Below are 14,427 nucleotides of genomic sequence, written 5' to 3'. Positions count from 1 at the left end.
AACATTTTGGCTCAGGGAATAGCAACTAAGGTACTCCAAGGATAACATGATCATGGCAGGCAAAGATATCTTGAAGGTGACATGTCTGTAATGTATAATACCTATGGCAAGTTAATTTTAGATTAAGAGCTGCAAGTGTGATAACTGTCCCCATGCAGGTCAATTAATAGTTCAGCCTTAATATATTTAGCTTTAAAAACGTGTTTGGCAATACCAGCCTTAGACTCAGTCATGTAGAGGCACGTTTACTGCTCAGCTCTTCTGTGAAAAGGAGACATTCAGTGCATTATGCACAGTGGGAAATGTTCATCTGCACATTTTCTAGACTTCAATTAATCAAGTGTTCTACTCTAAATGACATTTTTGTTTATTCTAAATGAATATGTTGCATTCTTTCCTTAAAAGGCCAGGTTGGATGGGGCTTTGAGCAACCCAGTCTAGTGGAAGGTGTCCCTGCCCGCGGCAAGGGGGTTGGAACTTGTCCTTTCCAACCCAAACCATTCTATGATTCTACAAATAATTAAACAGAGGCCTTGTTATTTCAAATCTGGGATATTGAGAGTGACCCATAGATGTGGTGAGAGTAATTTGTGCCTCACTGACATTTACAGTCCCAATGGAAGATAACACATGAGGCACAAATTTAAACAGGTTTTGACAGTACTGGTAGTTCTGCTGAATACTCTGGAAAAAATTCTAATACCTGTCCAAAAGTAGCAGAGATGTTTGTAAAATAATTGCTGTAAAGTATTCCAGTAACCATAATTTCTTTAGCTATTAACACTTACCCAGCTACCAGGTCAGCCCACCTCTCTGTCCTTTAAGTAAAGCTCTGCTAAGTTGCTTCCTGTGGAATACAACATACAGAGTACAGAAATTGTTTGTGGTGCTGTGAGAGCCTGAGAAAAGCTGGGAGTATGGGAATAAAATTGTGATCTGTTCCTCCACAGCTTGGAAAAACTCACAGGCATACAGGAGCTTCGCCTTTTGAGCAGCCTTTAAGGTCAGGGAAGAACTTGCCTGCACTGAAAATGTTAGTGTGTGGATGTTGTAATGACAATAAATGCGTTCATCAGCTTAACACAAACATGTTCTAATACTTTTCTCATTGGGCAGCTTGTTTGGTGATGTTGGGCTAACACAAATTACGTATCCACCATTTGTGAATCATGTCCACTAGGTAGTGACTGGGATCAGATCCAAATCCTTTGATCAGAGAATCATAGAATCACAGAATGTCCTGAGTTGGAAGGGACCCACAAGGATCATCGAGTCGGACTCCTGTCCCTGCACATGACAACCCCACAGTTCACCCCATGTGTCTGAGGGTGTTGTCCAGTCTCTTCTGGAACACTGTCAGGCTTGGGGCCGTGACACCTCCCTGGGGAGCCTGTTCCAGCGCTCCACCACCCTCTGGGGAAAGAACCTTTTCCTGGTGTCAAGCCTATAGAAGAACGACCTCCAAACCACTCTTTTTTTTGTTGTTTTTTTTTTTTTTTAGCTTTGTGTTCTTCATATTTTTGCTCTATCAGTTCATCATACAATTATACAATATGAAGGGTTTGCTTTTTAGCAGTTAATCATACAGTCATCAGTAGGACAATTTAATTTACTGGCAAATAAATTGAGTTAAATTCTGCTGCTGTTGGGTCAGATGTTACTGCAGATTTGAAATCAAAATTAAGATTCAGTTTGAACAAATCTGGCAAAGTGAGGTATTATGTCCTGGCAAAGGGTTACAGGCAGTCATATTTTATTAACTACTGTAAATAAAACAGAAAGGAAGCTAGAAATGTAAACACCAAAATATACTGCACAATTTACTTAACGGTCTTTTTTCTTTTAAAGACAATACTCTGCAGTCATTTGTTGCCACATTTATTCTGGCTCTTGCTTCTGAGTAAAATATCTCATAAATTTGCTGTTTGAGAATTATTTGTGAAAAACAGGTTTTCCAGACTAAATATACTACACTGAGCCGGTGAGAAGAATCAGATTAGATAAATCTGTGGCAACCTATTCTTGCACACATGGCTCAGTATGCTTTAAAAATACGCTCCAGCAAATCAAGTCTTACACCGTAGTTTGTACTGTAGGGTTTATTATGCATGACTAATATGTCCATATGATCCAGTCTTTGCAGTAGTGTGTAGGAAGTAAATCTGGATTTTGGAAAAGGTAACTTCAACATCCCCACTTAGCTGCAGTGATCGCACTGTTAATTCAGCAGCACCAGACTGTCTCACCCTGTCCACCCCCTGCACCCCTTCCCAGGGGAAGCAGCTCACAGAATCACAGAATTGGTTGGGGTTGGAAGGGACCTCTGGAGATCACCTAGTCCAACCCTCGTCCCTTTCACCGTGCTTTGCAAGCAACTCCGTTCATCTCTTCCCCTCAGGCAGGCCGTCACCCTCCTACTTCTGTCTTCATCAGAGGCCAAGGAATCAGAAAAAGGAAAGGAGAGGAGCAAGGGGCTGGAAAAGCCATTTCTCGTCTCCTGGCAGACATGACACAGGCTGGATGACCTCATTTCATGGGCTAGATCTGATTTATGAACTATTTGCCATAAATAAAAACCTACTTTAAGAATCCAATTTTCGTTAAAGAAAGAAATGCTAGTCCTCTTTGTCAGATGTTTCTCTGTAAAGCTATACCACCATCTCTGGTAATTTGTGCTACAGCTCCTAGTAACAGCTGCTTTTTACCATATCAGATGACTTTCAGCCATACCGGTAAATCAAATGTACTACTCCCATCAGGACAAATTCTTCTTGAAAAAAAATAGCTTTTGAGTTGCTTCAAATAAGCTAGTTACTTAAAAAAATCACTCACAGCATGATACAAGTTTCCTACTCTTTCTATAGTACAATACTTCAATGTTTCAGTCTAAAAATTGTTCTTTAGATCCTTTATCAAACATGTATCTAAGTATACCTAGCAGTATCTGTAGCAAGATCTAGAACAAGGATCTGTATCAAAGGAATGTATGTATTTTAATTATTTTAGACTTAAAATTTTAAAAACTACTTTTTCGCCTAGCGTGGAACAAAAATACACAAGGAAATTAAAACACAGCTGCAAGTTCTAAATTTTCAGGACTTCTACTCTGCAAGCGTACAGCTGTTATGTACCTCCCTACCAGCTGAGATATTCAGGAGAAACCTGGCTGACCCATGGAACGTGCTTTTTCTATGAGTTTTCTATGTCTACCATAGAGCGTGTCTGAGACTGGAAGAAAGCCTGCTTTCCTGAGGACATAAAAACTTAATTTCAGGGCAGCCAAAACCAGATCCTTCTTAGCCAAGGAAGCAATTTATAGACCACTAGTAATCATGCGATTAATTGTTCTCTGCAGCCCACAGAACAGCTGACATTTGGATTCACTTTCTAAGCCATGAAAGGACTACAGACTTTGAGGGGTTGGCGTGGGGGGTTTATATGTGGTTAAATCACCCTGTATCAGTTTATATTCAGAGCTGAGAGTGTGGTTGGTAAGCTGTTGACAGTCTTCACAGACTATCGCTTTTAGAGTTTCTGAAAACAGCAAGGGAAAAATACCTTCCTAGAGTGAACTATACCAAGCCATTATTCTTTTTAGTGTATGAATCCAGTCACCTGTTATCAAGTCAGATCACTGAAGAGTATATGCAATGAGTGAACTAAAAATCAGGACTAATTCATGCATCATGGAAATTAAAAACTCAAAGCTCCATCTGCTGTGATATTCCACAGTTTTAGCAATGTTGGGAAAACGATAATCTGCAGAAGTGATTTATCTAACACTGCTGTACACTTTGTAGTAGAACCTAAGAGCAGTCAGTCTCATTGTGCTTACTGTTAATGTGGTTACTTATGCAGGATTCAAGTGTGATTGGTAAGTGTCTGACTCCACAGCATCACTCCTGTGGTTCTTGGCTTAACAGCTGTATTATGAAAATCTGTATTGCAAGTGATTGGTTCAGTATAAAGGTTCTAGACATCCCATTTTGATGGAACATAAAAATGCTAATGTCTTTTTAAGCCACTTTGGTAAATGTAGACATAGTCTGGGTTGTTTGTTTGTTTTTTTTTTTTTATGTGAGATGCTTCATCAAAATATACTTTAAACTTAATAGCTGGGTATTTTAATTTCCAGATCTTACCAATGCAAGTGAAGAGAGAAGTTAACTGAATTTTTAAGATTTTATGAAAGGTTTGAACAGCTATCAGCTTTTCTTCACAAGTTATTGCTTAGTTCTTGAAAACATGTTTTGGCAACAGTGCATTTAAAAATACTGAGGAAGCTTCTCCCAATGCTGGTCTGATTCAGTATGTCTTTCAACCTCGTGCTGATTTACACAATTAAGGATCTAGCTCAAAATCTTTGCATTTGGCTATACAAAGTGGTTTATACACTTGTAGAATGCAGTATGCTACTTTTTGGTAGATGCCCACGGTTCATATATTCAGATTTGTATGGACTTAAAGCACCAATCAGCAGAGAATAGGGCTAGGGGACAATCCTGGTATGATCTTACAGAGGACACAGGAAAGCAGTTGCAAACATATTGTCTCTCATTAACAGAGAACTTCTTAACCAAAGAATTTTTCTTGCAATTATTTTGAAGAACAATTGTGTTGAATAGATGAGCTCATATGCTAACTCAACGTCGTTTTAGACAAGATTTAAAGTTAGCTTCAACCTGTGAACTACAGATGCAAATTAAATCAATATAAAGCATATCTTAAACTGATATGAACTTCAGGACATAGGAAATAGCACCAATTTAAAATGCACTGTTTACTGTTATGCCTTCTCTCAAGCTGATTAATCTTTGTATGTTGACCAAGTAATAATAAATATGTGAGCATTTGGAGTCATGAGTGGGCATCCAGAAATGCTGTTCCAGTCCTGTGCCTGTCATTTACCAGCTTTCACTTAATCTGCTATTTAACTTAATGACTTCCTAAATGGCATACAGGCTTTGTTACGTAGTCTCTAATCTGATTAAGAGCACACGAATAATTTAGCATGCAATTAAACCATGTAATTAATTTGTCCCATGGTAATGAACTGTTAAGTAGTTCCATTAGTCTAGGATAAATACCAGGGTCATGAACTTAAATATTCTAGCTTGTTGAAGATGTTTTTCCTGGAAGATTTTTTTTTTTTTTTAACTATATAAATACTATGTAAAATGAAAGCGCTGCTCACCCTGCTTTCTTGAAATTGCTCCTTGAGGTCTGAAAGGCAGGTTTGAGTTCAAGGTTATTAGAAAAAATTGAGGATGCTTTGTTCAAAAATGCTCAGCTATAACCAACTCTGTTTCACTAGAGGTCAGCAGGAACTTAATCATTTCAAAACAGGGTTTGGTTATAGCTTTAGATATAGATAGATATAGATAGATATAGGTATATCTTGTTTTATGTTTTGCTCATATAGATAAATTATCTCACTTTTCTTTGCAATTGTTTGTACAAATAACAAAGATCTGAATTTTGTCTTCTGTATGAATGTTATCTAAGTATTAATAATAATATTTTCATTTAAAAGCCTAGGAAAAGTTACTACGGTAGTTGAGAATAGTGTTTATAGCCTGAAAAAATTACCACTCTCATAAAAAGGCCCCAATGTTCTTCCTTAATGATACAAATACATGGAAAGCTGCGTGTCAGCTCAGCAATTCACGCCTGCATGACAGCAGCTGAATGTTGCAATTTCTTTCAACTGAGTTGCACCCATTTTGCTTAGATGTATTTTGAGGGCTGAAAAGTGACCAAAGCAATTAAGTCTTTTTTCTATCTGTGAAGTAGACAGGAACTGAAGACTGTAACTTCCATTCTCTTTTAGCAATTGTCTTTTGGCAGAGGTGATCTACTAGGCTTACGGCTAGGAGCCTCCCTATGTGTACTTAGTCCATTAGGTTACTGCTGCTAAAGCGTAACAGATTTTATTTTATACAAAGTTTTGTTACACTGCGTGCTACAACCATCCTTGGACTTCGTAGCCCAGTTCTTGGAGTATGCCTTTATGGCTGGATTAACCTGTAACAGGTTTCAGTACAAGCCCAGAGCAATGTCCAAACTCTGGATTCACTGAATGGCTCCTTAATAACATCCAAGAATAGATAACTGTTTGGCCTGCTACCAATTTAAATGTTATTTAAATCAGAGTAATTTGCTGACACATCCAGCCATGGAAAAAATACATCAGCTCTGGTAAAATTATCAAAGCTTTCATAGTCTCTACTCCAAAATCAAATGTTTAGGGAAAAAAAAAAAAAAAAAATTCTTTCTAATCCAAAGTAAGCAATTATTTTAACAGATTTCATTTTGAATTTTAATACTTAAAACTATTATAAATTATTTAGCTGATGCAGAGCTCTAATTAATAATATAAAATTGCTTCTGTTGCATAGTTTTATTTTGTCATAACGATGTACATTTTAATAATCCTCACATTTGCATCAAGCCATATGTAATAAATGCAGCTTTATGCCAGAGTCCTTCATTCTTTTCCAATGGTGCTGGTTTTGGTTATTAGTTTTTTTGTTTGTTTGTTGTCTGGAATGTTCCTTTTATGAGTTGTTCTTTGATTTTGTTATTTGTTCATTTTTAATTTGCAGTACCTAATTTCTGCTTCAGTGGTATTATTCCTTGTTGTTTTCACGTCCCAGATAACTGTTCACAGTAGGTGAATGGTGTGTTATTCATATCAACTGTGACAACTTGTTATTCCTGCTTCTTAACATGGCTGAGTAGATAGGCCTGACAAGGGTTCTGTAAAAACAGGCATTCAGCCAAGTGCTGCTGATGACTCAATCAAGCTATAATACCAGCAAGCAAGGGAAGAAGTCTTTAGGTCCATGGCAGTTTTAGATTGTGTTGATTGGAAGGACTGTAACTCATTTCATCTGCGGAGTGACGTCCTCGTGGCATTCAGGGGAAGGAGGGCAAGCAGGCAAAGTGATTTTGGCTATGCATGATCATCCAAACTCAAGTTAATGTCTTTACACAGGCACAGAGAGAAGATTTCTCCTTGGTATTACTGATCTTGCTATGAGGTAGCTTGTTAGGAATATCTACACTGTGAAAAATAAAGGCTCTTTCCCACACAAAAACTCTGCAGGAGTGTGTATGTGTCACAGAGGCACCCCAAAGTCAGTTTTAGGCAGACAGCAAGTTCCAAAACCAGACTTTATTCTAGTCAGAAAAGTGTAGCCAATAAACTGACTAGGAACAGGGCTTATACAATTATTTAGCACTCTGACAACATAAAATATGGGTTCAGATATCCGTTGAGGAGATTATTGGGGTACAACAATGTAAGAATAATGAGGATCCACAAAGTGCATGCATACACTCACAAGAAACAAAACCAGAGGCCTCTCACTCAAGGGTACCCAAAAGAAATAATCGCTCTCCTGGGTTAGGCTCACACTTGCCTGGTTAGGCAAGGACTCATTCAAGTAAATATCCAGTAAATAACCATTCACCTAAACAAGGAGGTGAGGCGCTCTCAGTCCCGGGAAGTCTCCTTAGCTGGTGTCCCAGTCTAAGGGGACGGCTCCAGTTCACACATCCACTGCTCCGAGATGACCACTCAAATGGGTCTTTGGTGGGAACCCTGTTTTACAGCCTGGTCAGATCTGGCTGTGGGCATTACAACATGGTCCACAAGCTTTTCAGCTTCTCTGGGCAGCTCCTTTGATAAGGACCTTGTCAATTGACCAAGAGTCCCACCCCTTCTGCCCCCCAGCTGGTGGAAGTGAAGTCACCCTGCCCTGGGGTAGGGGCGGATGTGACTGTCAGCACCTTGGTACCACCCTAGGTGTGTATGTGAGGACAGGCACAGTGGGGCACAAAAGGTGCTAAGGAGCCATCTGCTGCCCTGTTGAAGTCTCTGGATCTCAAAGGGATGTGCAGCTGCCACATTATGTACATATTTGGTAGCTGCATGAACAAGGTTCAGCTGGAAAGCCTGGAGTTCACATTCCCAGCTCAGCTCTTGTTCTTACTTGGTGAGGGGTGTATTGGTGTGTGTTCATCTGTATTGCAAGCTCTTACGTCATTGCCTTTTTGTGATCTGATGGAATGATGAAATGTAGCAATGTACAGGAAGGCTCCTCAGATTAATCCTCCACTCAATAATTTTGTGGTTCGGTTTGCAGCAGAGAGGCCACCTTTGATTCTGGACTAGCTGCATGCATGCTGCTTTGGCAAGCAGTGCTAAACTGGAGGAAATTATAGGGGGAAACACTTTCTCATATTTGGAGCATGATGAGTTGATGGAGATGCCAAAAGCAGCAGTCTCTTCATAGGCACAGTATAAAAAGTGTAATGGCCTCCTTCCTTCAGGTCCTTGAGATATCTAAACAGAAGATCTCACTTTAAAGAACAGTTTTGTTTATCAGCAAAACTCCTTATGGTTTACTCTGTGTTAACAGTTACCTGGCCAGAGTAGATGCAAACTACTTAGTATGCTGTGACTAATCTGTTTTCTCAGGGATTTTCTTAGCCTGGTTTCCCCTGTTTATGTTGACTATGTTCACGTCCCAATGGAGAGATGTAGTGTTTAAATTCACTTGTGACTGACCTTACTCCAACATCACTATAGAAAAGGGCCAAGAATTTTTTTATCCTTTTTATAACTTCTGGCTCCCTTTCTGTACTGAAGCAATTAGCCTGAGCTGACCTCTAGCCAAATGTTCCTGTGGTCGGGTTTCAGCTGCCTTGAAGACAGTCAGCTGCTGGTTTTTTTTTTTTTTTTCCTAGTTTTAACTCTATTCATTCTTGCAAACTGGTGAAGTTGGGTAGGATAGAGACTATTATTCCTTAGAATAGGGTATTTTACAGACACTGCATTTTTTTCCCTGTTAAATAACCGGGACTGTATTATTGGCATTTGTCTTTCATACACATACCGGGGTAGGTGTTGGGAGGCAGATATTACTAGATTGTAAAAGGTCAGGTTTGTCCCAAAGCCAACAGAGTCTCTTGCTATGTGAACACTGCAGCCTCTGAACAACTGTTCCTGCTGGCAGCGACTTGCAAGGGTGTTTTAGAAGAACATCAGCTAGTGGCTACAAGACAGATTTGCAAAAACTTTCTGCAAGGTGGTAGTTATCCGATGGTGGGGCGTATAGATGACCATGAGCCAGCACTGTGCCCTTGTGGCCAGGAAGGCCAATGGTATCCTGGGGTGTATTAGAAGGGAGCTGGTTAGTAGGTCGAGAGAGGTTCTCCTTCCCCTCTACTCTGCCCTGGTGAGACCCCATCTGGAATATTGTGTCCAGTTCTGGGCCCCTCAGTTCCAGAAGGACAGGGAACTGCTGGAGAGAGTCCAGCGCAGGGCAACAAAGATGATGAAGGGAGTGGAACATCCCCCTTATGAGGAAAGGCTGAGGGAGCTGGGTCTCTTTAGCTTGGAGAAGAAGAGACTGAGGGGTGACCTCATTAATGTTTATAAATATATAAAGGGTGAGTGTCACGAGGATGGAGCCAGGCTCTTCTCCGTGACAACCAATGATAGGACAAGGGGTAGTGGGTTCAAACTGGAACACAAAAGGTTCCACTTAAATTTGAGAAGAAACTTCTTCTCAGTAAGGGTGACAGAGCACTGGAACAGGCTGCCCAGTGGGGTTGTGGAGTCTCCTACTCTGGAGACATTCAAAACCCGCCTGGACGCCTTCCTGTGTAACCTCATTTAGGTGTTCCTGCTCCAGCAGGGGGATTGGACTGGATGATCTTTTGAGGTCTCTTCCAATCCCTAACATTCTGTGATTCTGTGATATGGCACTTCAGAAGACTCTTCCCTCAGAAATTTTATTCTGTACTGCCAAAAGCAGTATTATGATGGGGCTGCTCCTGCTTTGCACCAGACTTTTTCCCGTGAAGCTGGAGCCATGGTGGTGTAGGTCTCCCTTGGCCTCCAATACTTCGAGAAATGGTGGTCATACTTGCAGAGCTTTTGGTATATGTGCTGGATGCGGAGAGGTTGTGTAGTCCCTGGTGCCTCACACCCTTTGCAGAGTTCCTTTTGCCCAGGAGAGACACCGAGTATGACCAAAGGGTTTGAACTCTGAGGAGGGGAACACAACTTGCCCTTTCCAGAGGCTGTTGTCAAAAAGGTGGAGCATCACCTGGGTATATTTTCTATATTTTCAAATGGGAGCAGTTGCCATTTTTGAGGTCAGTCCCATCTATAGTGGGCATATTCAGAGTGTACCTGTTGGATTCTTCTCCCACATGCAATTTGCCCAGACAGATAACTCAGTGGAGGGCCCTATGTGGATTTAGGCAGAACAGAGAAACTCTATTGCTTTGTATCACCAAGACAAAAGCAGCATCATTTACTAGCAAAAGGTAAGAGATTAAACAGCTATTTTGATCACCTTTAGGGCTTATGAGCACAAATTAATCCTGTGCCTTCTTTCAGATGGTTAGATGTATTAGTCGAAGTCTGTAGCTCAGCAGGAACTGTCCCAATAATCACAGAATTGCTCTGAAACAAGTGGTAGCTGCTGCTGAAGGGCTGGCTGTGTCCTCCCCTCTGCCTTGCTGCTCCTGCTCTGCTCCCAGGATGAGTCTTTGTGGAGTCCTGATAAACCAGGTCAGCAAACATATTTGTTACAATAAATGTTTATGGTTTAATTTTAACTGGAACAATTTCCTGTTGGAGTTCATTCCGTGCAGGTATGTAAACAAGTCTGTCAGCACAAGAGCGGTCAGTACTGGAATAGGATTGTTTTCATCTGCAGCAGCAAGACCTCATTGAAGTTCAGCATGATTGCTGACCTCTGGGATGTATTTCCATGCTCCTGGGTTGGTGCTCTGACTGTCAAACCACTCTTGCAGGGGGGAAGCTGTGATGGCTGCCAGTCACAGCGCAGGGATGGAGGGGACAGCCATGCAGGATGTAGGGACTGATGGCTGCATGTGGGAACTGATTCTTGTCTCACCATGGGGTTGGTTGGAGCACTTATGAAAAATGAAACATTGTCCACAGATGTGCTGTGAATGATGCATTCTGTTCATGACATTTGTTCTCACAGGATTGCTCCTGAGAGGGTTTGGCCTTTTCTTGTTAGTCAGGAAGATGTAGGAAAGCTTGGAAAAGAGTGGTAGAAAGATCAGCATAGGCTGATGGACACGGGAGACCAGGGAAGTGTGAATATGGAGGCAGCATGAGATGTCTGGGTGTTGCAACAGGGAGAGACCAGGAGACCTGTAAATAAAAGTGGCTTTGTGCTCAGGCCTGTGAAAGAGAAAGGGAAACTTTAGGGAGAAAGTGGAAGATCTGAAGGGGAGGAGGGACTGTTTGACAGGGTAGAAATAGTTTAAGAGGAGAGGAACTGACAAATACAGAGAAGCACTTCTGTGGAAGATTTATTAATCAGAAACAGTAAGAGTTCTTTAAACAAGAATACAGATGGAGCAAGGGAACAACTGAACTGATGAAAACGTAGCTGATCTTGGATGAACCTCGTGCTGTGCCAGTGTAGCTCCCCCTGCGAGAGCAGGAGGATTGTTGGCCTGTGATTGATTTATGAACCTTTTCCCAGCCCTGTGCACTCCAGCAGGTGCAGCTTTTGCTGTTCCTGGTCCTACTCCCCAGGCTGCATCACTCTCACACCACCCCAAATCCTTGCTAAAGGGCCTCCCACCTCACCATACCCCTTCCTTCCTCCACATCCACTTGAGAATGGGGGAGTCACCTTTGGAGAGACCCATGTCTGCTTGGCCAGGAGAAAGCCCTGCCTGGTGCCTGGCAGGTCCCCAGAGCTCCCAGCTCTTCTCTCCGTGCAGCTGCCCCGTCCCCGCTCACACGGGCCATGGGGCGGGCGATGCAGCCGAGCATCCCCACAGTGGTGTGGGTGTCATGGGAGCACCTCCTGCCTGGCCTGTCAGGTTTGAGTTAAACTCTGCTAGCCTAGAGCGGTTGGAATAGATTCCTCCTGTACTGAGCTTGAAACTCAAGAATTATTGAACAGTTGTGTTAATAAGGATGTGAGAAATACTGTCTGATTTTCAAGTTTTGTACTATACAACATGAAAGAGAAATCTGGAGTTAATAATAGTTTTGGATTTTTCTGTGGTGTGATTCCATCTGTTCTCCTGGAGTATGAAAATTAAGGAGGGAATCATCTTTAAAATTCATTGTGACCATAGTTTTACATACTGAGCATGCTTGTGTTCTGCAGTTTCTAACTACATTTAAATGCTGTTAGTTCTACCAGGAGAAGGGCTAGTTTTTGAAACCCACATTTGACAACATCAGTTTCTAATCAGTAACACCCACTTAGAGATTGTTACTCATTACTGGGCTTGGTTGGTTGAACACTGCTGATTTAATCTCCTGTTAGATAAAGAAAGAAAATGTCTAATTGAAAACACTCCAGTGTAGAATCAAGGTTTGTCATCCCAATTTACAGTCAAATGTGAAAGTAGAGCTATTACCGTCTCTCTTGGCTGCCTCACTGAGCTGGGGTGTCAGTGTATCTTGGCAGTTTTGTGCTACAGAACAAGAAACTGATGCCTTATTATTGTTTCACCATTTGTTTTCATTTTGGTGTTGTAGCTCTGTTTTTGAAGGTCTACAGTAATCTCTGTGCTCCACTGGCATGGTTGTAAGTGGTCAGGTAGTAATCCGTGGTATGCATGTTTTCCACCTCCCTGTTGCGTTTGAACATCTCACAAGCTTTTGGGGGCATGGTACAATTTTGTGCAGGAGGTTGCACTGCCCTCAGGTCCAGCATAGCCCAGCTTATGCCCTTCCCTACTTCATTTTTTTGCCTCTATATTAAATTAACTAGAGACCCATAAGCTAGTTCTCTTGTAAAAATAGTGTTTACTCTCTGTCATAGACTTCAAGATAATACTGATTTTGAGGCAATAAACAATAAACTAAATACACTCCTGGTTTAAATCCAATCAGAAATTCAGTAAAAATTTCTAATAGTTTCAATGTCATATCATATTAGTTAGTAATATTTGTTTAGAAAGAAACTCTCTTATTGTCTTTTATTTGTTACAGAATTAGAGGTATGGATCTTCGGCATCTGCTGCTTAGTTTGGTGCTGGTCTGTGCAAATGACTCACTTTCTGCAAGTGATGGTAAGTTTTATGATACCTTTCTGTGCCTTTCAGTTTATACATATATATATATGTATATAGCTTCATATAAAGAATATTTTCTATTATATTTGTCAGGGCTGTGTAAGTTTCTTGATGGCAGTAACCTGGGTACATAATGTAAAAAGCACATAAATAATTCTTGTCAAGATGGTGTGTGAGATTGAGACGCACTGCAGACTGAAGGTGAATTTCATAGGCAGCATTAGGTGTGTAGTGTGTAAACAAGCTGAATCCAGTATTGGTGTTAGATGTCTGGATTGTCTTTGCTTGAGCAGTGAAGCTATTAAATAATTGTATGGGGTTAAATTTTTATATAAACTGTTTTGTTTTTTCTTTAAGTCCACAGTTGTTCTCCTTTCCATCCCTATTTGCCTCAATTTTTCAAACTTCTAAATTAAATGCCAGGCTCGCAAGTAGTCACTCCAGCTGAGCTTTTCTGATGCTTTTTCTTCTTGCACGCAGCAATGAATTAAAACCATTTCTGTATCACTTGGAGGTTTGCGCTGACTCTGTCTTGTCCTCTGGGACTGGTCTTTTACCCATTTAGAACAAAAAATTCCCGTTGCCTCCAGTGGGAATTTTACATTGTGTCAGACTGATCTGCTTACGCTGGTTATGATCTTCTGTAAACAAATACAACTCAATCTGGTCTGGTCTGTTTTGTTCTGGCCTTTGGAGAGAGCACTAACAGCTTTCTGTAATTACCAATTTTAGACATGTGTCAGTGCTTCTCCCAGAGCTGCAGAGCAGTAGGGTGGTTCCTTAGAGCAGGTGCCCCTCCTGACCACCCAGCCAAAATCAGTGTTAGCAAAGAAATTCATAAAGAGCAGTTTGCTGAGTAAAGCTCATTTGATTTGCTAAAAAAAAAAAGGGTTTGGATAGGGAAAACACAAGTTTCTGTTTATTTACTTCTGTGTGTGTGGCTCAGACATTTGTCCTCTCTGCTATCAGTCACCAGTTCATCTGTAAGACTCTCCTCCCTTGCGACTTAAAGCATTTTCTTTAACATTTACCAAATTTGGTTTGAGTTCCTAGTGTATCAGACCTGGAAGACAATGAATGAATCAAGTTTTCACTTTTGATCCCTACTCCCATTTTCTATGGCAGCAGTACTTTCATTCTGCTACTTACATGTCCCATGGATGGCGAGTGTCATTTAAAAAGTGTGTAAGGAAGTGTGGAGCAGTGACATGCTTATTTTCATATTAAAATTGGGCTGAAACAGCTTGAGGCCTTTATTTATTGTGTTTCAAATCCTTCTCGGTCATCTGATTTCATTAAAAGAAGAGAAATTTTCTGATAGGCATTTGT

At 40.9% G+C, this 14,427-nt stretch overlaps 1 protein-coding gene across 5 annotated transcripts in view; it reads left to right on the top strand.

Annotated features, from left to right (window-relative positions):
- The window catches only part of GHR (growth hormone receptor), a 127,007-nt gene that overhangs the window by 43,615 nt on the left and 68,965 nt on the right, over window positions 1-14,427 (top strand). For all 5 annotated transcript variants that reach the window (XM_065860704.2, XM_065860706.2, XM_065860703.2 and 2 more), the window contains one exon: window positions 13,016-13,095. In XM_065860704.2, coding sequence (XP_065716776.1) covers window positions 13,026-13,095 — 70 coding nt within the window. In that variant the 5' untranslated portion in view covers window positions 13,016-13,025. The remainder of the gene's footprint in view (window positions 1-13,015; window positions 13,096-14,427) is intronic.

This window comes from Patagioenas fasciata, chromosome Z (assembly GCF_037038585.1).
Source record: "Patagioenas fasciata isolate bPatFas1 chromosome Z, bPatFas1.hap1, whole genome shotgun sequence".
Classification (NCBI taxonomy): domain Eukaryota; kingdom Metazoa; phylum Chordata; class Aves; order Columbiformes; family Columbidae; genus Patagioenas; species Patagioenas fasciata.
Note: the sequence above shows the minus strand (reverse complement) of the source record. Positions and strands in the feature narration are given on the sequence as shown.